The 24164-nt window shown below is 42.6% G+C and overlaps 1 protein-coding gene across 2 annotated transcripts in view; it reads right to left on the bottom strand.

Annotated features, from left to right (window-relative positions):
• Positions 1-24164, bottom strand: part of LOC105096833 (TLE family member 1, transcriptional corepressor) — an 81295-nt gene that overhangs the window by 32825 nt on the left and 24306 nt on the right. The window contains exons 5-8 of one of the 2 annotated variants that reach the window (XM_031449940.2): positions 22637-22699; positions 21032-21106; positions 8704-8908; positions 7950-7966 (exon numbers count right to left, since the gene is read on the bottom strand). In XM_031449940.2, coding sequence (XP_031305800.1) covers positions 7950-7966; positions 8704-8908; positions 21032-21106; positions 22637-22699 — 360 coding nt within the window. Of the gene's footprint in view, positions 1-7949; positions 7967-8703; positions 8909-21001; positions 21107-22636; positions 22700-24164 lie in introns of both variants that reach the window. The other variant, XM_031449939.2, reaches the window with a different exon arrangement.

Here is a 24164-nt window from a genome sequence, read left to right on the forward strand (position 1 = left end):
TCTACAAGAACTCAAAATAGAAGTTTTATACAGCCCATGGGGGATATTACAAATCTGAGCAAATCAAGACTTAAAAACACATTATGTTTTCCAAACAAGCTAAAATTTGAAAACCATGATGATTTTCTGCATCTTACAAGTTGCACACACTGATGGGAATAGAGCCAAGGAAGACGATACATGGAGAGGCAGACCGGACAAGTCTCTAAAGAAAACAAGATCCTTCTGGAATGTTCAGTGCCAGAGACAGTGTCTAAAAGACCAGCTAGCCCAACTGGCAAGCCTTCCTCTCCACCTATAGGCAGAGACAACCCAGGAACTGACTAGATGGGGCGTAAGAACAGAGAAAAACGTCTGAACCACAAGAAGGTACCTGTCCCTCCTAAAATCCGGAATTCTTTGAGAACCTAAAACCTCAGCAGGCGAATTGTTCACTGTGGTTGCCCTGTGCTTCCTGAGGGTCACTTCCTGCACTAATACATAGTGATGTGATGGTTAAGAACAGTTACGCGAGTGAGTGAGAAAGATACTCAGAAGAGAAAAAGTAGGAAGTCTCCCAATATTACAACCGATATACACTCCTTGAGTGGTCAAATCCAGAACACAATTCCCCAACTAGGTGAATCACGTTTTATAAAAACACACATTAGAACGTTCCCCGCTGTAGCTGAGGGGATGCAAGTTCACTAGAAAGTTGGCAGTGTTTGAACCTAGTGGGTAGAAATGGACAGCGTATTCTCTTAAAGCAAAAATAAACATCCAAACGCCAAGTATTGAACCACACCTTCACCTAAGAATTACAATGTATGTAGAAGAGTCTTTTGAACTTCAAAAGGCATTCAGTCGAATCAGAAAAAAAAAAAATCCAGATTTGGACTTTGTGTTACCTTTATTCTGACCATTCTAGACAATGATGTTTCTATTTCAAGCTCTGAATACCCAAACACTCAAGACTAAGGTGGAGAGTCTCAGCTGCTTCAAAGTGAGTAATAAAAGAGTCTGTATAGTCGTGTTCCAAGAATTTCACTCTTCTTTAGCCATTTAACAGTAAGGGTTGTTCAATATTGAGCTATTTTGGAAGGTAAACTCCAGAATATATAAAAGAAAGCAAGTTTCCACCATCAGTGCTACCAGATCACTTTGTAAGAGCCTTCAGGAATCCTCCACCTATTCTGAGACCTCAAAGCGATTCTTCTGCCAACCAAGGCTCAACCTTGAAGCCACCAGCAGCAAATGTGAAAGGAAAACCCACTCCCAGAGACAGCAAGAGCTAGACAGCTTTCCCTAATGCGAAAATAATGCACATTATTCAAATGGATTTCTTTAGCTGCCATGCTGATTCCCCTGGGGACCGTTCCCCGCCTCACAGGAAAAGTGTTTGTGTCAGAGGTACAGATTGGAAACTCATGACACCTCATTTATCCTCAGTTACACTAAGGCAGTGGGAACCTAATTTGCTAGCACACTCTACACTGACAATTAACTTCTCGGCAAACAGTAAAACAATTAGGCAGCGACGCACCCCTCACATCTGTGTGCCTTCTCATCCACACCTGGTGCCAATTAAGCTGTCACCCTGTGCAGTACTTTGTGCCGCAGTCCGGCTGGTCATTCATGTGTTCTGCCCGACACCTCAACAAATGCATTTTTAATCTGTAAAGACCAACAGGGACCCCACTTGTCAATGGTGAAAGTGGAAGCAAGTGGAGATGTGTGGAAATCACATCTCAGAAGTGCGGGCTGTGAAGCGGGCCTGAAGGGCACACATCTATTTTTCATGTGGCTTAAAGGCAAAATACGTGAAAAACAAAAATAAAATACCGGCATGTTCTTGCACCTCGATCTAGGAACTCGACACTGTCGGATGCAGTTGGGCGACTCAGGAGGACTCCCAAGAATAAAATGTGGCCACAGACGTACAGACCCAGCGCGTTATTTGGGCTAGAGGGAGGGCTAAACCACAAAATGCCTCCGACATCACTCTCTCCGTCCACAACTTGCCCCTCCACCTTCCTTCCCCAGGTAAAATGAAACAGGCGGGAATAAAGAACTTCGGAGCTGACAATAAATATAATTATTTTCAAATAATTTTTTAAGTGACTTCATAACACCTTCATCCCCCTCATCAGGTCCTTGGTCACAGCAAAAATCAAATCTGTATTTCAAACCTTTTTTGAAAGCATGCTTTCGAAGCCTCCTTAGCTGTTACTGTTCCTTTTCCTTCTCCAGCCCCTGGTGAGATGCTTCTATTGCAAGAGAAGGCCCTGATACCAGAAAACACTGGGTCAGAACTTGACTGTGGTATGGGGGCATATAATGGCACTTACACCCACCCCTCCTCATCGGAAGCAATAAGACAGAGTTTATTGCCTACTATGTTCCAGAGGGAATGCTGAAATTGATTGTGGGGCCAAAAAGAAAATAAAAGCTTTAAAAACCTGCTCCAAGGGGTGGGCATTAAGTTTCCTCATTACAGAACACAAAATGAAGCCTAAAAAAAGGTTTGGAGGGAGAAAATAGCCTCTACCTGCTTTTTGCTTGTTTAAAGATGCCCTATTTTCACTGTGATCTCAGTGAGATAAGACCTGAACGGTTCTCCAGCCTCACACAGGCCCGGCTACCTGCCTGGTGAGTTACGGCATCCACAGTGAGCAGACACCTCCACCTGGGTCAGATGCACACCACTCCTGACAAGCCAGAAACCGCCAGGGCTTTCTTTCCTTCTGGGGTTTACCCTTCTCATGGAAGTGATGCTGATTTTCCCCAGAGGATCTACTGTTTGAAGCACAGAAGTTTTAAATTCTGCTGAAAGAAAAATCTACTGAGGCAACTGCTTAAGAAAATGCAGTGTCTCCCACCGAGCCTTCATACTGAGATTTTTTTAGGTGACTTTGATTCATCTCAGTTTTATCCTTTTATTCCAGGCAACTCCTCGATGTAAGTCAGGTCAAGATAAAGTCACATTCAGGTGACTTTATCCTAGTCCCCGTCCACCTATGATGCACTCGAGTATTATGAGTCTGATCAAGTTCCTAAGAGGCTGGGGTGAGTTTCATGGTGCTGACACCCCGAGAAACACCAGCAACAGACACTTGGTCACACGGGGCTTCATCTTTGCAACAGCCTCACATTGTTTAAAAAAGGAAAGGAAACCGCAAGTAACTGTTGGTGACTAATGATGCATTTACTGTTGTCTGGCTAGCCTGCAGGTAGAGGCGGGGAGATAGTCCTAAAGGCCTGCTGTGGTGTCTGATGACTTCCTGTTTGTGGTCCCTAAACCCTCAACCTGCAAGGCAGCCACCATCACCATTTTATAGACGAGACTAGAAGAAAGTTCAAAAGGATGAGAAATCTTGCCTGTGCAGCCAGACCTTCACTAGGATCTGCCTCTGTCCAAAAGCTATGCTTTTTAAGATCTCCGCCTCCTCGCCACCACCATTGCTGCCACAGTCCTAAAGAGTCAGTGAGAGACACCGTGCTAATCAAAAACCTAAACTTTCAGAAACTGGCCAAGAGGGAAGTATTACCCAAAGCCAGCCTCACACCTTATTTCTTCCTTGCCCTCTATATTGTTGAGTGTCGTCTGAGAAAAAGTGGAGTGATGGGTGGTCCGTAACTGGGATCTGGTCCTGCCTCTGCCAATTACCTAGTCAAGTAGAAGAGCTAGAAAAGAAAAAAGTAAAGACACCACCTTTACATTAAATAAAGTGATGGTTATCATAACTACTTTTAAGTAAGTTCTAAATGTGAACGTGGTAATTCTATAAGTCAGTTATAGGAGTGACAACAGGGTCCTTCAGAAAGACATGATCTAAATCTCCACCTCCGTTAATTAACTGTATGACCAGAGGCACCCAACCTCCTTGAGCTTGGTGTCTTGCTGAGAAAATGATGATGTTGCACCATTTTGACTCTTCTGGACCAGGAACCCTTCTGGAGAATTTAATGAAAGTTATGATCTCTCCCCAGCATTATGCAAGAGCTCTGAACCACAATACTCTGCATACAATCTTAGAGGGGTTCCAGGACCTTCTGACGTCCACACTGGAACCCACCTACGCCTACAGACCATCCCTGCTCTGGAGCCCCTCCCAGACAGCCCCCTCAAGTCTCCTCCCTTTTCCAAATGTTCCAAACAATGATCACATGAGTTAGGTATTTCAGTGCTTTTCATTCAACAAATAATTTGACTCTGACATTAAAAGATATCACTGCAAAATGGCATCAAGCATATGCAGGGCTCCAGCTGGTGCTTGGCACATAGTAAGTGGTCAATAAATATCTGTGAGATGAATGAGTAAACATACATTCCATCATTATTTTCTTAAAAGCCATACAACTCCTTGTCAGTTCTTTAATTCCAGGTCTTTCAAGCAGACATATTTATGTGTTCTTTTGGAGGGAGGGGGGATTAGGTTTATTTATTTGTTTATTCATTTAAGTGGAGGTACTGGGGATTGAACCCAGGACCTCATGCATGCTAAGCACACACTCCACTACTGAGCTATACCCTCCCCTCTTCAAGCAGACATATTTAAAGTACATCTCCTTCAGCCAAAATTTAATGCAATTCATCTTTAAATTAATCGGAATATCTGAAGTTTTTACTACTCCTGAAGAAACAAAAGTCTTTTGTTAGGTTATTTCTTTGCTCAGTAGTAGCACTCTGATCAGTAGGCTTCTGTAGAAAAAAAAAGTTTGCAAACTAGAAAAATAGTAGTCAAATCTTAATTTATAATCAAAAGCCAAACAGCAAAACGTACCTCTCAAAAGTTACTAGCTTTATCATTCATCCTTTTCAGAAACAAGAAACTTAAAAATAGCATCCATATACTGATAGAGTGTGTCCTCATACCTTCACTTCCTGGGTTTTACATGAAACAACATGTTACATCAAGGCTCATTTATTTTCCTTAAAACCTTAAGCTAGGAAATGGAATAGTTTGTCACTGAAAATAAGTAAACATAAACTATCTGTGAACCAGTTTTAGACTCACAGATAAAAATCCATACACACCCACATTCCCTCTGGATCTAGATAAGTTCCTGATTTTTGCACTTGATATAAAAAGTCTGTTCAACATAGAAAGGAGAGCAGGGAAAAATAGGACTATGTGCCAGCCTAGAATTTTTTCAGAACTCCTTAGTCTTACTTAAGGCAGACGCTCCTAGAGTTTGGTCCAAGGACCCCGTGGCTCGCTCTCTGAGGGCAGATTTTCTTCCAATATTTAAACTAAAACAATGTATGGCAACAGAAGAACACAGAAGCGGGTGAGAATTCAACTATCCTCTGTCAAGTCAGGCATTAAAGACATTTGCAAATGTGCAAAAAACAAAGCCACTCTTTCCACTACAATTTTTTATTCTGGAAAATATTTTTCATTAAAAATGTTATTTATGTTAATGCTATTAAGTAGCTCTTTATCTTTTTAAGTGATTTTACAATCTGTTTTATTTCTAATCCAAAAAATTTTCAAAATATTTGAGACCCATAAACAAAAGTTCTCTGGGGTCATCAATAATTTTAATTTATGGCTATAAAGACTCAGAGACCATAAGGTTTGAAAATCACTGCCCTGTAGTGACTGCTGTTAATCCCTCATTAAATTAAAAAAACAAATAAAAATAGAACCAACAGCACTACAGAGCAATCAACTGACTTTATCTGCCAAGATTCAACTTCATAATTCAAAGCACTTTATTAAATAGGTAAATACTACAGTATTTTAGGCACTAATAATACACATCATCTCATTACCAACTGCCTCTCATTTAAATTTTACACAAAGTTTGAAGAGAGCTTGTTAAAGTTTATATAACTGCAGCAAAATCCCACTTATACAGACAGTGAACAATTTAATTCCTCTCTACAGACTGAATTAAATGTTTAGATTACAAATTAATGTAGTTTCCCCATTTTATACCATCATTACCATGAGTTTTCAGCAACATGCAAGAAACTCAGTATATATACTTATTCGGAAAATACTTTGTAATGATCATCAAGACTTGTCAAAAATTTGATGTGAAAAATGAGACATGCAAATAAGATCACGTAACCATGTATTTTATATGATTTTATCGACTGGTTTAGGCAATGTATCTACCACATTTTGACCTGTTCACTGACTGCTAACTTAGCATGCATGCACTTACTAATTAACTGGACTTAAAAGCAACTCACAGCTGCCTGAAATTCAAGAACTATTTTGTACTTCTTTAAGGGTACAACTCTTCATCCTTCACTCCACCCTCATGTCTCCAGTCAATTAAGTTCCTGATTACACTTTCCAGCCAAAAATATAGGTTATTATACTCAGAAAGACAGACACACAGACATATGGAACAACACCTCTACAAGCTTACTTGTGCAAACTCTACAACCTGCCACTGGTCTTTCAGAGAGGTATACGCCGTGGTATCCATTCCGTAACTGTCTAGAACTCTTGCTGAAACGTTCTACAGTCTTATACCTTCTAGTACTTTTGTCGCCTTTCCTTGGTTCTTTGAGAAAGGGCTTGTATTCCATGTGCCTGCAAACCCCTCGCTGCAGACACACTTCCTATATTACCTTACACATAGTCAGTACTCAATAAATATACAGTGACTTAAGGTGAAACAGTAGTACTGAGAACACAATGCTGAATTAAAAATAAAGTCTCCAACCTAGAATAAATTCAGTAAGTGAAAACATGCAGCCAACTAAAGGACACGGGCATCCCCAGCATCACCTGTGCTGTCTCCAGTCTCCAGTCCTGGTTTCAGGTTTTAATCTGATGCTCTACTGAATGAACATGGCAGCTCCAATTTTTTCTCTCTTTTCTCTTCTCAATATTTTCCAGAGAAAACTTGTAGTACGAGAGTTTCAAAACTAGCTACCCCATCTTTTCCCCATTATCCATTCTTCCCAACACATCCTGATACATAAAATATACCAAGCTCTGTCTCAAAGAGAATTTTAAAAACAGCTACTATTCTACACAGAAGAGAGGGGGGCAGAAAAAACCTAAACTTGATTTATCTTCCCCCTAGACGCAAAGAAAGTAACAGGATAGATTTAAAAGTTCAGTATCCCATTTTTCTTTTTTACCATATTTAGATTTAAGATGGTCAAAGTATTTCCATGTTCAAAAAGAAAGGAGGGAAGGAGGCAAATACTGTAGGTTATTTCAGCTGAAAAGGGACCAATTTCTCACTCCATCTGCTCCATGACATTTGAGAGACGCATTTTAGAGACAGGTCTCCCTGCCAGTAACCAGCAGATACCTGTACAGCTCAAATGTGCATTATGTAAAATACATAAGATTTTGGCTGGTGAAAAAACGAACTCAAGAAGCACAGAGCCCCTGTGCACTGAATTTCCTTGTTTTTGAGAGCTTCCTCACTCAGCTCTTTGGACTAATGTGAAGTTCAAGCTCACATTCCAAGGACAATTATGAAAAGAAAATTAGACATGGAAACCTAGCAACTAAGATGCATTTGCAGAGGATAATGAACGGTTTAGGTAGAAATAACACAATACTAGCCAATTTCACATATGGATTGTGACCTCTTGCCTGAAGAACTAACTTAAGATAAAAGTGAATACTCTCTTCACAGGTAAACCTGGCCTCGAAGTGCAATAATAAATGTATTTTTTAAATGGGTTTGAGGCACATACAGACCAAAGTGTATTTTCAAGTTCGTAATTACAGCAAACTGCTTTGCCTCCAATTACGTCCCTCTCATCTTGATGGAAGTTGTATTAAAAAAGACAAGAGGGAAAGAGATAGTCTATATATATATATATATATTTTTTTTTTTCTCAGAAAGAAGAATAAAACCAGGTCACGGAGAGAGGTGGAGCAGAATACACGTGTCTGTGCCTGTGTTTACAGAAAGGCAGCTGAGGGGGCACTGCAGGGTGGGGGGGACGTGTGCTCATGTGCAGCAGGCATTAGGGTACTTACTGTGCCCGGTTCTCTGTCTGCTCCCGAGGTTACCAAGAAACGCACAGACATGCCCGTTCAGACACAGAGGCAAGAACAGAAATAAAAAAAAGGGGGGAATAATTAGAACACAAGCCCCAAACAGTTTTAAAAATGGCTTTTATTTATATAAGTCATTGCACATTCCTAATACAGTGATTTCCTGAAAATTACAGTATTTTGTAAACATAAGATTTACAGTTTAACCATACACAAAAGCCTATTTTTTTAAAATTTCTTGACAGAATAAATTACTTCTTTTTTCAAAAAATTAGTCAAGTGCAATTTTGCCCAATATTTAACGCATACTAGAATTAAAGCCTATGAAACTAAGTAGTAACAGATGCAATTATCAAACCTTCCATTTGAACACATTCACTTTCAAATTTAACTTCTTATTTCGCCCCATTTAACAACATTACTTTCTTTGAAAATTACCCAATTAAGCAGTTAACAGTTTTCCATAATATGGTACAGGCCACTGGCATTAACGAGGCAGTTGCCAAGATGTCAGGATGCCTGCAATCTAAAGAGATCGGGGATCTACAGATGCCCACGTTAAACCCGGAAAACCTCCAGGGTGAACTGTGTTTCAGTGGCCAAGCTTTGCGACAGTTCCTCTTAGCTCATTGTTTGCTCTCTGTATAGGTTGGGGCTTGCTTTAGCGGTGCACAAACTTTGCAGCACTGTAAGAGTGTTAGGACAAGGTCCTAATCTGGCTTGCCCGGCCTCTCACCTCTGTGGTGCTCTGCATCATGGTGCTTCTTGTCATCTTTAATTGCCAAGTGAGACTGCCCACTCAGAGCACTAGACAGCGCCAGAAGGCCAGCACTGCCGCCGAGGGGCGGGATTCCAGGAGGCTGAAGTCCCGAAGGGTGCGGTGTGAGGGGCACTGGAGGTCCATGGCCGTGAGAAAGATGCTGAGCTTGCAACTGCTGCTGCTGTTGGTGGTGGTGGTGGGAGAGGAAGAGGAAGAGGAGGAGGAGGAGGAGGAGGAAGCGGGGGGAAGAGGAAGCGGCGGTGGCGGCAGCATGGTGTGGGGGGAGAGTAGACATGACAAGAGACAATGGAGCAGACAGAACAGGAGATTCGTCATACACAGGGAGTAGAAAGAGAGAGACGGAGGGAGGAAAGGGAGAAAAAAATGTGATTAGCACCTTCAGTCCATCAAAGGTTTTTCATCTGCTCAGTTACCTGATATAATATCATCTTCCCAAAATATAATCTTCAGGTCGACACTGTCACTTTCTGGCCTCTATCACCTGAGAGTATAGCTGAGTTATTATTAGCAAGCCTGGATAAGTCAGTAAGTCCTCATGTGTTTGTTAGTTCCATCTCTAACCGCCTCCAGGGATGAAATCTAGTGTGTCACTGAATCTAAGATGCTGCAGATTTTGGACTCATCCTGACTGCAGGAAGGTTAAAATGGAGGAGGTGCAGATACACGCCCTACAGTACAGAAACTATCTTTTCAACTAGTCACCAGTGGTTAGGTGACTCCATTTCACCCTAGCATTCTTGCATTCACTTACCACAGTGATAGGATGAGACAAAACTAAAATATTATCTTTAATTAACAGCACTCAGAAAGCAGGAAGAACTAGCATCTCTTACACACTTTCGTGTCCTTAGTTCATCCAGCCCTCAGAGAATGGAAGAAACCTTTCACAGAAGGGTGCAGGGCTCAAGGCACTGAGTTTCTCCCCCCAGGCAGGAGGGGAGTGAAGTCAATGTGGAAAGGATCCCAGTGGTGGGGCTCTAGTACCACCACATATAGGGGAGGCTCAGGGAGCCACGTATGTGACGGCTGGAAGAGACCTCAGAGACAAAACTTTGTTTCTCCCTTCCTTTCTCTTGAGCCCCACGCCCCAAACCCACCTCTTCCACATCACAATGGAAAATCCCAGGACCCTGAGGGGCCAAGCACCATGCCGAGGAAAAGTCTTACCAGCCGTGTGGAACTCCAACCACAATGACCAAGTCCCGGTTCCCATATGCCTTCACCTCTACTGCTTACCCCATTCCAGGAGAGTTATAAATCTGTTCACGTTAAAAAGCATCGTTGCTCTCATATATTATATTTAAGGCCATGTTGTAGGAAATGAAAAAGTATCCGAGAAATGGCCCCTGTGCCATAAATCTGGCCACATTTCAGCTGTCCAACATAAAACTCGTTTTGGATGAGACAGTAAAAACGATTAAAGCTCAATTTCTAAGGTGTAATGTTAGGAAATTCTTAAGATTCTGATTTGTGCTCACTTGCCTGGTACGCAATTACTCGTTTTATTTATGACCCCTTCACGTGGACTGAATATATGAGATCTTCACACCACATCATCGATAATTTCCACCCCAACCACCGATTTTTAACTGAATCCTAAACATGCTTCTGGCTCTCAAGAGCAAGAGAAAACAGCCTCTGAAAGGCAGAAATCAGCGTCTACGGTCATTTTACAGTAAACTTTCAACCACACCTAGTATCTTAAAAAAAAAATCTTTAGGTACCCAACCTTCTTTTTAAACTTCCATTCCTTCCAAAGGAAGCACAGTTCTTATTAGAGGGAAATTGCAAAAGGGGGAGAGGTCAGAGCCTGCAGCATTTACAGTATTCTTGGAGAGTATTTATAAACTACTCATTCACCATCCGAGGATCCTAATAACAATCTCTTTACACATACAATCACCTTCCTGTCAGTCCAAAGACACTAATTCTTGCTCTGTCACCTTTTAAGAGCTCGGCAATAGCAAGACATAAAACCGAAGGAGCTGGCAGTGGCATCACGGTCCACTGGGCATGCTCATTAGCACTTAATTAGGAACTAGACACCTGCCATAAGAACTGAGCTCGGAGAAGGATGAGGAACAGGTCTGCCCTACCAGCGATTACTATCATTACTTGGAGAGTAAGAGCTATGTCCGGCTTCTGGCGGGAAAGGCAGTGATGCATACACAAGTGGGTGCAGCGGGGTAATTAAGTGCGGCACTGATTAGCAGAAGATGAGAGAGGCTAAGCGGAGGGGAAGGAATTTGACTACAGGGTGGAGGACACCACCCTATACACCTCCCCTGATCCCCCCCAAATCCCGCCCCCCCTACAATGGAGTCACCAAAAGACGACTTCAGACGTGGGCTTTTATGTCAGAGCAGAGGCAGTCTCAGGTGATATTTGGATTTTCGAGGAGGAAGTAGATTTTCTGCCAAACCCAACCTGGTTTTTCAAAAGATGAAGTGGAAAGCATTCTCTGATCTATTATTGAAAAGAAAGACTGTAACATAACATGTCACAGCTGTGAAGCAGACCTGCACAGTCAAACCCAGCATTTAGGCAACTAGCTCTGAGCAGGGCCATCCATCAGCCTGCTGGCCTGGGCAACTCCCACCTCCACCCTGCTCAAGCTCTCCAGACCCCCAGAAGAGAAAGCCCACTGTCCTTTGTTAGAGGCAACTGGGTTCTTCCATCCTTAGCTTGGCCATCTTGAAAGCTCCTTCTTCTTACTTTTTTTTTTTAAAAGCAAAATCCTATCACAATGAAAGGAGCACCAGGTAGGTAGCAACAGGATGAATCACAGCTACTGAAGACACCACGGACCCAGGAAATGCTGACGCCGCTGCCTCACCTCCTCCTTCCCCATCCCGCCTGCAGTGCCTGCACTCCCAGACAGCACTTTCAGCTTCATTCTCTGGCCTCAGCTCAGAGCACACCTGAGGGAAGGAGGGTGGCATCACGGTTCCCGTATCGCAGATGAAAGAGCCACTTGCTGGGGGGCTCAGAGCCAGACTGATGACTACAGACCTTTCATTCCCTAAAACAGGGGGCAGGGTACAGCTCAAGTGGTAGAGCACATGCTTAGCATGCACGAGGTCCTAGGTTCAATCCCCGGAACCTCCTCTAAGAATAAATAAACCTAATTACTTCCCCCATCAGAAAAAATAAACTTAAAAAAAAACAAAAACAAAAACAAAAAACCCAGTAAACCTAAAACTGACGCCAGCAGCCCCGTCAGGTTCACAGGGAGTTAGTTACAGACCTAGCTTCCCCAAGCAAGGGGAAGGAGAGGGCAATCTCTGTCTCCACTGAAGACCTCACGTTTCTCCTGTCCCAGGTAATGAGATACTCTTGAGGGCAGGCGATACTGCACACCCAGAGGCAATCTGCCTTCACCAATCACACATGCACTCAGAAACAGAACCACCTTCACATGCGGCCTCATCGGCAGTGACAGATAGGAATTTGGTCTTAGATTTAACGACTCACGAAGGCCATCTCTCCAGTCCCCACTTCCCAGTACCCTGCATCCGAAAAAGGAAAGTATCTTGCTCTAGGTCTCTCCCAAGGAAGCTGATGAAGAAGAATCAAGCCTAAACAGAGAGAAGTCTGGCTTCTCTTCAGTAGAAGATGCTTAACAAAGAAGCAGCGCTGTGTCTAAGATAGCACATTTCTTGAAATAAACAGAAGGCCCACATCTAAGGGACTGAAAGAAATGACTCCAAAAGGGCAGCCTACTCGCCCCGCGTGTCCTTGAAAGAACTTTTTTTTCCTCAACACAGCTTACCTGAGACAGTCTACTTTCACTACTTTCACCAAAAGGAAATAACATGAATGCTACTCAGAAATACATTTTAGGACAAAAGAGATCCTGACGTTGCTATACAGCCAGCAACACCACAAAAAAACTAATGGCTCTGCCAATTAGGGGAATTCACATGCATCCGTCCTCCACAGACCCAAACCTTCCCTTATCACCAGGGAAACTATGAAATGTTTTCCAACATGACAGCAAGGCTGGGAAATTCAACCTTCTACTCCTTCATCAGCTTGCACTAATTAGTAAACTTTTTTTTTAACTCAGTGCTTATAGATTTATACACCACAGAACACACAAGCAAAATCATTTTTTATAAAGCTATCAGAAAAGGCATTTTTGATGAGCAATGGTGGTTTCTGGCAATATGTATCCATCTGGACTGGTCGTTCTCAAACAGAGCAATTTTGACACCCCTTTCCCCACCTCAGGGACACTTGGCAACATCTACAGACATTTATGGTTGTCGTAACTGGGAGGGAAAGAGGCAGAGGTGCTGCTGGCATCGAGTAGAGGTCAGGGATGCTGATAACAAACATCCTACAACGCACAGGACAGCCCCTATCTCCGACAGAGAATTCACCAGCCCAAAATATCAGTAGTGCTGAGGCTGAGAAACCTGGGTCTAGATCTAGGCTAGAATTCTGTCGCGTTACATTAGAAGCCATGTTCTTACATGCCAAAGGACTTCCCAAATTGTTGTTTAAAAACTGAAAGTATGTCTCAATATTCCACTCTTCACTGTCCCTTCCCTATTGAGTACCTTGTCACAACTCAAAAAAATGAGCATCTGCTTCCTAATGCTGACTCCGCTAACAACTCCAAATAAAACAAACAGAAACTTCATGTTTTACAAAACAGTCTGGGGGAGAGCTACCCTGGGAACTCTTACACACTGTTCTGGTGCCTTAAAGGTGATTAGGGAAAGCTTCAGGGTGGGGGATAAGGAGATAAATGCACTTGTTCTTACCCAAACAATCTGAACGGGCTGGGAATGAGACAAGTAAAACAAACACCAAACCCTGAGCTAATGATACTGAAAACCCACAAGGAATAAAATAACCTCATCCATGTCAAACAACAGCCACACGTTCAGAATTTTAATTCATGTCTTACCTAGTGCAGCCTGGGTCAATTATGGCACTCTAATGAAACTGACTCTACTGTCTACAGTCACAGCTTTAACATAATGGTGCAGTGGTTTCTGCATTTTTGTTTCTAAAACAGGTGTAGCACATGGTGCATCACCCCAGAGCTGCCTAGACAATTCCCCCTCACCCCGACTAGATGCCAAGTTCCTTATCACCAACCACTGACTCAACGTGGACTTCTGAAATTTAACCCACTTTATAACCTTTGGGAAAACTATGTCACACAGATCACAAACTGAATCCAACCAGACTAAAACCAGGCCCCAAAATAGCATCTCTAATGCTAAAAGCGTGACAGTATAGTGGCATGTATAGCACTTGGTATTTAAGCACTTTTAAAAAGGAAAAAAAAAGTGAAAAGCAGCATTTGTTGACCGTTCTCTCTAAATCACTCTTCCTTGATTCCTGCAATTTCTCTGTTCTTTAAAACACTCAGCTCTTATCTTGGGAGAGCGCAGAAAAAGAAAATTGGAATGTGACGATAAACAAGTGGGAAAAGCGGGGAAGAGAATTGTGGCAGTCGTAACATCAAGGACACTCGTGTGGGAGGTATCTGAGAACCGCCCCGGATGGCCTCCCACGTGACGGGGTCCAGGGTGATAAACAGGCAGACACTGCTGGCAGGGGCCAAGAATTCTCAAGCCATCTGAAGACAAAAAAATAATATAAAATAAATCCATTGAAACGACCCATCTCAATGCAGGAGAGCACAGAAAATGAAATGCAGCAGCCAAACAGACGGCCTGTGGAAGGCCTGAAGCTCTGAAATGGATCTAAACTCATCTTTACTCTTTCTGCGTTTCTGCTAATCCACACAGGCCAACTCACTCTGCGTCGCCACTCATTTATTCGTCCCACCTGCCCTGGATGCCTTTTTCGGTTGTGACTTCAAGGCCTGAGCTAGCGTAAGTTCTGAAAAGCCATGTTTCCTCAGGTAGATCCACTTCTAAAACCACATAAGGTTTTGATGGAAAGGTGCTCAGCATTCTCAGCCATCAGAGAAACGCAAATCAAAACCACAAATGAGACAGCACATCTCGCCCACGAGGATGCCGGAATCAAAACAAGAGATGGTTAAGTGTCGGAGAAGAAGTAGGGAACCTGGGATTCTAATCCACTGCTGGGGGAATGAAAAATGGTACAGCCACTTTGGAAAACAGCATGGCAGTTGTTCAAAAAGTTAAACGGAGTTACCATGAGACCCAGAGATTCCATTTCTAGGTACAAATACCAGATCAAGGAAAACATGTCCACACACAAAGATCTGTATGCAAATGTTCACAGCAGCATTATTCATAATAGCCAAAAGGTGGAAATAACTTTAAAGACCAGCAACCGATGACTGGATAAACAAGTGTGGTATATTGGTGCAATGGAGTATTATTCATCAATAAAAAGGACTGAAGTACGTGCTATAACACAAATAAACTGTGAAAACATTATGCCAAGTGAAATACGCCAGACACAAAAGGTCACCTATTATATGATTCCATGTATATGAAATGTTCAGAACAGGCAAATCCATAGAGACAGAAAAGATTAGCGGTTGCCAGGGGGCTGACTGCTAATGACTATGGGTTTCTGTTTGGAGTGATAAAAATGTTCTAGAATTAGTAGTGGTGGATGCACAAGTTTGTGAATATATGAAAAGCGACTGAGCTGTGTGCTTTAAAAGGGTGAATGATATGGTATATAAATCATATATCAATTAAAGAAAACTGCATAGATCTAATTCCTAAAATGAGATGCTCTACTTTCTACTTGGAAGATTTTTCTTTTCTCCCTCTGAAAAGAGGAAAAATATAATGTCTTCTTCTCAGAAATTCAAGTAAAAATCATGTGAAAATATACGGGGTTGTGTACAAGTAAACGATGCTTCAGCAAGTTTCCTAATAATTACAGTCACACTGGCTACTCAGAAGAACCCAGATGCTGAAGCCAAGCTCTGCGCTTGCCAGAGATACCTAGCTGCAATCTCAGTAAAAAACTAGCTTGAACTAAAGGAGATGCAGAATGTATAAAAGACGTCTCTGCAGCACTGCACCATCTCTTTGGGAAATTAATATAAGGGCTGCTGGACTACTGGAATTTAAGTGGCAGGTATGTCACTAAACAGAAGGTAGAGCTGGAAGACCCAGGTTTGTTGTCATCGTTTTATTTACTGCCTTTGATAGCAGGCTATGCATTATTCTCCGAGTGCGAATTTGTTTTATAAAGGAACTTACAGCTGGGTTACTGATGGGCTTTCCAGGGATTAACTGCATACTCATAAGAATAAGAGGCTAACCTCATCCTCTTAAACTTCACACACGACAATCCTATAGATGGCTGACAGCTACAGCCGGAGGAGAAAAATAATCCAACATTTTTACTAATCCTTAAACCAATCATCTCATGCAACAATGGGGAGTCCGTTAGGTCTACAACTCAATCTCTTAAGGCCAGAAAGGCTCCTTCTACAGACACTCCAGGAGTGTGTATTCACAGCCATCCCCTACACAAACATACAAAGTCAGACACCACAAACCACCTGAGACTTCTTTTATTCCATGCTAAATTGTTTTAAAGTATAGAGAATTATAAATTTGCCAGTGAAACAGGAACATACACATCTGACCAATAACCGGAGCCCCAAACCGGAGCCCCACCGACAGGCCTTGACAGAAGTTACATTCATGGAAAGTCAGTCAGACTACATCCAAATAAATGAGAAAGAACAAACACGGTTGGTTACATTAACCCCCAGATTTCCCGAGTTCCTGAAGTTCAAAGCATTGCTATGGGAGACAGTTCAAATTCTCTTAATATCCAACAAGCACTGGGGAAGCTATGAGAAATCTGGCATTTTGTGGAAGGGGAGGGACACCCCCGCCGGTCATCTGGCCACCTCTTCAGGCTTCCTGCCACCTCTCAGTGCCAGCAACAGGCCTGGTTCCCTTTCCACTTTATGCAGAGTAAAGAAGTCAGTGATGCCTTGTCCTCACATTTCTGGTTCTCAAATCTCTCTCCATCTGTTCTCAAACTTAACTTTTCCCCCCGGTTTGGAACTTGAAATCTGTTCATCAAGAGTTGATGGGCAGTGCTTCTGCACTGCTGTGTCATTATTAAAAGCCATTCAAGCACAACAACTTAATGGCTGGGGCAGAGCATCTGGCTGGGTCTAAGCTGAACACCAACATCCACGTAATCACCAGAAAAGACAAAGGAGGAGGTGACCCGCTGCTTACAGGCAGTTGGCCAACTGGACCCAGAGAGCCACTACAGGCGCTGAGAGAAACCAGGCAGACAAAACTGCAGTTCAGGGAGTCAGGACCACGTGCTGGGTGAAGGTTGCCCGTCAAGGTCTTACCCCTACAAAAGCCATGCAAGGTAAATGGTATTATCCACCTGTAGATGGATGCTGATAGAGGTTACTAGTTGTACGTGGTCACAAAACTAAGAAGTGGCAGTGCCGAGTGTCCCCACCAAGTGCATCTGACTCTAGGCCCAGGATTTGTCCAACGTAACACAATGCAAACAGTCTTAGAAAGATAAGCACAAAACACCATGAAGTTAGGCTGCAGGTACTGGCTTAGAAACAGATGTATAACTATGCAACTGTTGGCTTTAAAAAAGAAAATTGCACTCTGCTGATTATTCTTTCACTTTTTCATCAAAAAAGCAACCATCCTTCTTCAAGGGGTAGGAAAACACAAGAGGACTTCCCGGGGTGGCAGGATGGTCTGCACCAAGGGGAGGGTGGGCTACAGGGTGTGTGCGTCTATCAGTGATCAAAGTGTACACTCAAGAGCTTGCATTTTACCACATCCGAATCACACATCCACTTTAAAAAACCCGTGTGTGCACAGGTATTATATATCCTTTCTATGATACATATTAATTATATGTGATATAAACCCAATTAAAATAACACTAATTATTCGGAAACTGAACCTCAACCAAAATCAATTACTTAGTCTCAGAGAAGGTAGAGAGTGCCTAGTTCCCAGCTCCCCAAATACTTACAATGGGGGGCTGATCCTGTAGGGTCCTGCAGTGAATTTTCCTTGCCTTCAGGTAGACATTAGCTATCCCACAAATAAAATGTTACATCAGTCAATATTCTATTTGTTTTGAGCTTTTTAAGAGCATTCCAAATTGTAAAATAAATCTTTGAGGAATGCTGCTTAAATTATGGAGACTATCCCGATGTTTAAAACAAAAAAAAAAAAATCAAGGTTCAAATAAATAAGTTCCTTTCCCGCAATGAATTTGTTTTCTAAAGTACAAGTGAGCTTGTGCCAAACCAAATAAATCCTGTGCCTATTAAGATCACTGTGCTATTAAGTATCTTTTACTGTTACAAGAACGTAACATGTTTAACAGCAAAACAGCTTATAAAAAGCAAAATTCAAAAAGTAGGGTTGCAGTTATTCTGTCAATTTTGCTATCAGTCAAAACTGTTAAAAAAGGTGTAACAAAAAATATTTCAGTAGTCTCTCCAAATATCAAATACCTAAGAAGCTCATCTTCCTTAAATACCAGTAATCCATGGAAGTTGAAGGCAGGTGCCGTGGTGGAAACGATTTAAAATTCAGTATGTTCTGTCAGATATGAGAACCCAGTTTTCTATGCCGTTGAGAAACAGGCACCATTAATTCACTCTACAAAAAAATGGAAAAAAATATAACCTCTCCCCACTCAGAGAGCATCCACAGTCCCAAAACACAGCTGAGCTTACCTAGAAGCTAGGTGTCCTTGAGAAGATTTAACTTTTTCCAGGTTTGCTAAAGAGAAATATCTTTAGCCCTGTCAAGCAAGCAGTAAGCTCCTTGATTGTACCTTGAGAATGTTTCGGCTCATTTGCATTTTAAAGGGTATTCTTTCATGATCTTTCACACTTGTAATAGATGTCTAAACCGTTAAATTACTATTTCTTTTCTTAGCCTGAAAGTCGATGCAGAGGAAGAGCGTGGCCTCTCCCATTGTTCTTTACCCTAAGTCGGTCCCTGAACAATACTGACAGCTGCTATCAAACTAGGCTGCATTTACTTTGCGCGCAGCTGCCGCCTGTAGGAACAGACAGCCTCCCGGAGCCTCCTCCCCTCTGGGGAGACAGGTTGACACACTGCATGTTCAATGAAGGGGTGCAAAGGTCCACTGAATTGTCAACCCAATTTTATGCTGCTTCGATTTTCCAGGACGCGCACAATTCCTTTCAAGCAAAAATCAAGCATATGCCAGAGCATGAAACTTATGGTGCAGGGTAATTATTGATTGCTGCAAACTTTAAAAGAGCCCGCTGACATAAATTAATATACTGATCCAAAAATTACAATTATAAAAGCCGCACATGCCAGAATGCCGAAGATACGCAATTGGCGTTAAGTCTTGCGCTGGACCCAATTCACTGATTTGGGTTATTGTTCCTAGCTATCAGAGCTAATCTGCCTTTATAATCTCAACAACATGTTTCCTGGACTCAAGCCATTCATAAAATTAGCGATTCATCTGCCCTTCCAAAACAACCTGCTATTTTTATTTTCTGATTCAACTCAGAATGAGTATTACCTATAAACATCTGGTTAACACAACTTCCTCCCTTCCGATAGGGAGGAGTGGGCAGTGCCTTTGAGGATGCGAAAGTACAGAGTTTTACTATCCAGAAATGGTATGTAAAAATCTAGAGCCTGTCAGAAAACAAACATGTTCCACAAAGTTTAACTGGGTACTTGAGAACTGCTTTGCATATGTTTTCCTTTCATCAAAACAGGCTTTTCCATCCTCATTCATTTGGGTTAAAAAATTCTGAGCTCGGGCTACAAGCACAATTTGCTATTAGTCTTTGCTAATCAAACACAGTACATGCAAAAGTACCAGTGAATATTTGATTTGATCTCTGAAATAAAGCAATTCATTACACAAGAAAAGGGGACAGAAGGCAGCCGACAAATGCAGATGTAATTGTGTTTTTTGTTGAATGTGATTAGAGAGCCCACTAAGTAACAGTCAAAAATGTGATACTCAGGGGGAGAGAGGCAGAGCCTGGATCTGGGGGGGGAAAAGGAGGAGGGGAGAATTGTTTATGCAGAGCTAAGCTGTCAAGTGTAATAAAGCAGCTTGAATAAAATTTAAGCTGAAAATCCACTGAAGCTCCCCATTTCAGGGAGGAAAAAGCTATTAAAAGGAAATGAAGGTCACCCTCCCAGTTTATTTCACCTAATTGACTGCCAATAGCTTACCACAGGCAACCCGACTGCAGGTCTGCAATTGAGAAACTGATGAAAGGAGAGTTTTCAAGCTGAGGCTCATTCTTTAATCCTCCTTGGCTCTTATGTTTTTTCTCCATCTCCAGTTGGGATGTAATTTTAAACCCTGATGGATTAACTGGTTCTATTGTCTGTGGCCGTCACTGCACTATGGCACTCCTAATCCGTACAGCAGCATGTCTAATTATCATTACAAAGTGTCTGGGGGAACTATAAAGACCAGCAGGGCATCTTCTCACAAGCAATTAACATAAATTGATAAATGAGTGATTTGAATCTGCTCAAGGCACTCACAGATGAATAAAATCAGAAAGGACGGTCCCTCGTTTCAGCTACTTCTTTCGCTTAGGCTGGGAGGGCAGAAAACCTGAGAGAACTGCCCAGGATCCTGCTGCAGTTGGGGGGTTTGGGGGAGGAGGAACTCATGCAGGGACGGACCGGGCGGTTCACCAGGCTCATTAATGCCGAGCAAATGACTTGTGATTGACAACCAGTCGCCAGCAAGGAGCACTCATGGAACTCAACCCAGGAGAGCAGAAACCTGGTGAAAGGCTAGAGGGCACCAGGGCAGACAATCATCACTTCTTCATTGGCAAGAGAGCTTTCTTTTCATTGGGGTGCCACTTAAAAATTCATGAAGGAGGCACAAGAAAAGCAAAACAGTTACACACAGGTTCTAATACCTGAGGAAAGCATAAGACAAAAAGGCCAAAGATAACCAAATGAAATCATTCCCAGACATGTCTTGACCTCAGTGAGATTTCACATTACATGACAGAAGGAAGGAAAGTACGAACTTAAAACACTTACCTAAAGCTTTAATCTAAGAGAGCAGGATAAACTACATTTATTTTCCCATTGAAAAGAAGATTTTTCTTCCCCTCGTCAAAATGTTTCTACCATCTCCCTGATGCTTTACCTACACACCTCAGCATACCTGAAACCACTTCCCCCTCCTCCGCTTATCAAATGAGTCAAAGTTAAGCTACACAGCATTTTATGTATCAATCAAGTCAGCAAATTAAGAAGAAATGAAAGCTGGTTATACACACTGTAGGAGGTAGACCTGGTAGGCCACGTACCCCGATGATGGCATTCAGCTCTGCCATGGTCACCTGTTTGGCACGTTCCACAGCCTGGGCCACCTGTTGTTGATGCTTTGAAAACAAGAAGAAAAAGTGTTAGCAAGGCAGCCAAGAATGTCACTGTCCTTTCCGACAATAAGACAAATGCCACACGCGGTGCAGACTGAAGTGTAACGTGGATTTGAGTGTGAAGTTTCCAGAGTACGTGTTACTTCACAGAAAACACGCATACAACTGGGAAAGAAAAACAGAGGGATGCTTCCATAATCTCTAACCAACACCAGTTACCGCTTAACTTCTGCTGGGAATTTGGGGCTCGGGATGATGGAAAGTCAAAAAAGGACACCAAAAATGGTAACTTGAGGCCTTAGAAAACAAACAGTGTGGGATTTGGAAGATCACCCTGGCTCTCAGGAGGGGTTCGCTATGCTAAGTTTGAGGAGGAGATGTTTACAGCCATTTAAAAACACCCATTTCGATACTGAAAATTAAAACATTAAAACTGCAATCACTTCTCTGGTCAACAACTCTGAAGCCACCAGCTGGTTTTGGAAACTCCAGGAATTCCTCTCCTCCTTCAGCCCTTAGATGTTTCACCCTCAACAGGGAAAAGGGAGCAACTGAACCCCGCCTCAGAGATCACACACAGGCTGGAAACAGCCCGCCTACCTCCCAGCTCCATCCACAAATGAAAACAAACACAAGAGAAAGGAGACCAGGATTACAAGTCTAACGAACAACCCGCTTCAAAAGGCCAACAAATCTAAACTGTAACATCAAGTAGATGTTGCGCTGGAAAAGGCTGCTGTAATAGTAGCAGAGATGGGGCAGCAGATGCCAGTGAGAACAGACATGGCATTCCAGCACCAAGGCCTCGAGACACACGCATCCTGCACACACTGAAAACACACAGCTTTGCATTTATTAGCTTGTACCTGAAAGTTAAGGTAAACTTCAAGGCAAAACGAAAACATACCGGGTTTTGAGTCAGTTTCAGAGATTACTCACATAAAGAGCTTTTCCTTCGCAAAATATTAAGGTTCAACTTCTATGACTTTGTAACTTAATGAAAGGGCTTACATTTGTATATGACTCTGTAAGTTAAGGGAACGTGAAGACGTTAACATGAACGCTCTTATCCTTCAGGGTATCAGCCTCCACTTTCTCCAGGGACAGCATTAAGTCCACCTGACTTGATGTAGAAGGACAAAGGCAATACCTGTTCCCATGGTTGAGTCGACCCTGATGGAACCATTTTTAAAACGCAGCATAAGAAAAGCTCTCTAGAGAAAGGACGCTTGGAATCATCAGTAGCTGTCAAGCTTATACTACTGCTCTAAGGAAAGAGATGTTTTTTGCTTGATGGTCATTTTGCAGTTTTCCACAGGAAAAAAAATTAATTTAAGGTTGAGCTACCGTCACCACTTCCACAGTGTGCCCTCAGAATCTGCTAGCTGGAATAGCAAGGGGTTTACACACTTCAGCTGGAACAGATGTTCTTCACACTTGTTCCTTGTGATAAAATTAACATCTTAAAACCAGCTAATTTGCAAACAGAGAAGCAACATAATTGCACTTTAACAGCTGAACAGTTTTACTTACTTCCTGAGACAGAAATGGGATGACTTGTGCACAAATCGTATTCAATCTCTTGGCGATCTCAGTCTATAAAGACAAAGCCATATAAATGTTTAGTATATTTCATAATCAGTTCAGAAAGATAAACCTTCGTACCCAACTTGAGTCCTCTGCTCCCTCAGTCTTGAGGGCGTAACCTGGTTTCCCAGGTTATGTGAGCAGTATCTACCTTGAGATAAACAGGAGATATTAATCCCACTTGCAAAGTAAGACATAATCACACGCTTTATTGGTCACTTAAATAAGACATAATGGGTAGTTTAATTGAGTCGGAAAATCTACGTGGTTTAGGGCTACGTAATCACTTAACCTGGTGATTTCCAACCCCTCCGTACACTTGTTCAATTATGACGTACCAGGGCACACTGATGTAGCTACAGCAAGTTCCCTCAAACTGGAGTCAGAACCCCAGAGAGCAGGAGCGGGAGCACTGTCAGAGCAGTCTGGCTCTCAGGATGAGGTCTAGAGGGAGAGGGAGAGGAAGACCTCCTTCCCACTTGTCCCAGCTCCTGCACCATCGAAACAGGGCTTTAATGTCCGTAAGCCTTCACCAAGTCTCAAAATTTCAAACAGGCCTAGAAAACACTGCTGAGACAGAACTCAAGTCCAGGGTGACAGTCGAGTTGAGATATTCTGGGTACATCTGTAAAGTTTCACCACTATTCAGCATCCAATGCCAGGACCTCACTGACAGGGCCCACGGTTCCACTGAACTTAGGAAAATGTGTCCTGAGTGCCTGCAGCCCAGGCTGTTCCAGAGAGAGTAGGAAAAGTCCCTGCTCAGCTCCAGGTATACAGTAGTCCCTCTGCAAGAGGGACAAACCGGCGGGGGGAGGCGACCCTGCTCCCAGCCTAGGGTAAGATCCACCCGCCCTTCCCACCTCCAACATCCTCCAGTAATGCACAGCAACCCTGCTTTCCTCTAACTCTGAAGAACCAGATCTGCTTAAAAAAAAAGTCTTCTGAAGGGTCTCACATTGACCTTATTTATTTCATAATTTTCTGTCAATGCTTCCTAATGCCGCCTCTATTACTGAATTAGACAATGAAAAGGATTACAAGAAGAAAATTATGAAGTGCACAGCCCATGCCCTTGAGAAAGAGAGGATGGAATAAGTGAGATAAAGTAGAAACCTCAGGACCTGCATAATCAAGTACATAAAAAAGGGTTGCCTTCTGTCCTCTGAGATGATTCCAGTTAACTGAGCAACAAGCCCTTGGTTTTATGGGATTAGATTTAGGCCAGTGCAACTCAATTCTCCCTGACCACCAATAACTAGTATGGAGAACAGACCCAAGACCCTGCTTGAACAAGTGGGGTAAACAGATACGTATATGCAAAAAGGGCGCAGCTGTACCAGGTGCAAACACGGAACTGTGTCAGCCCCACCCAGTTCATTTGATCACAGCCACCCACTCAAGCTAACTCAAGGTCATGGCTCTCCTTGAAAGCACGGGCAGGCTACCCCTTCCTCTGCAATAGATTCTTCTG

The sequence above is a fragment of the Camelus dromedarius genome, chromosome 10, assembly GCF_036321535.1.
Source record: "Camelus dromedarius isolate mCamDro1 chromosome 10, mCamDro1.pat, whole genome shotgun sequence".
In the NCBI taxonomy this organism is placed as follows: Eukaryota; Metazoa; Chordata; class Mammalia; order Artiodactyla; family Camelidae; genus Camelus; species Camelus dromedarius.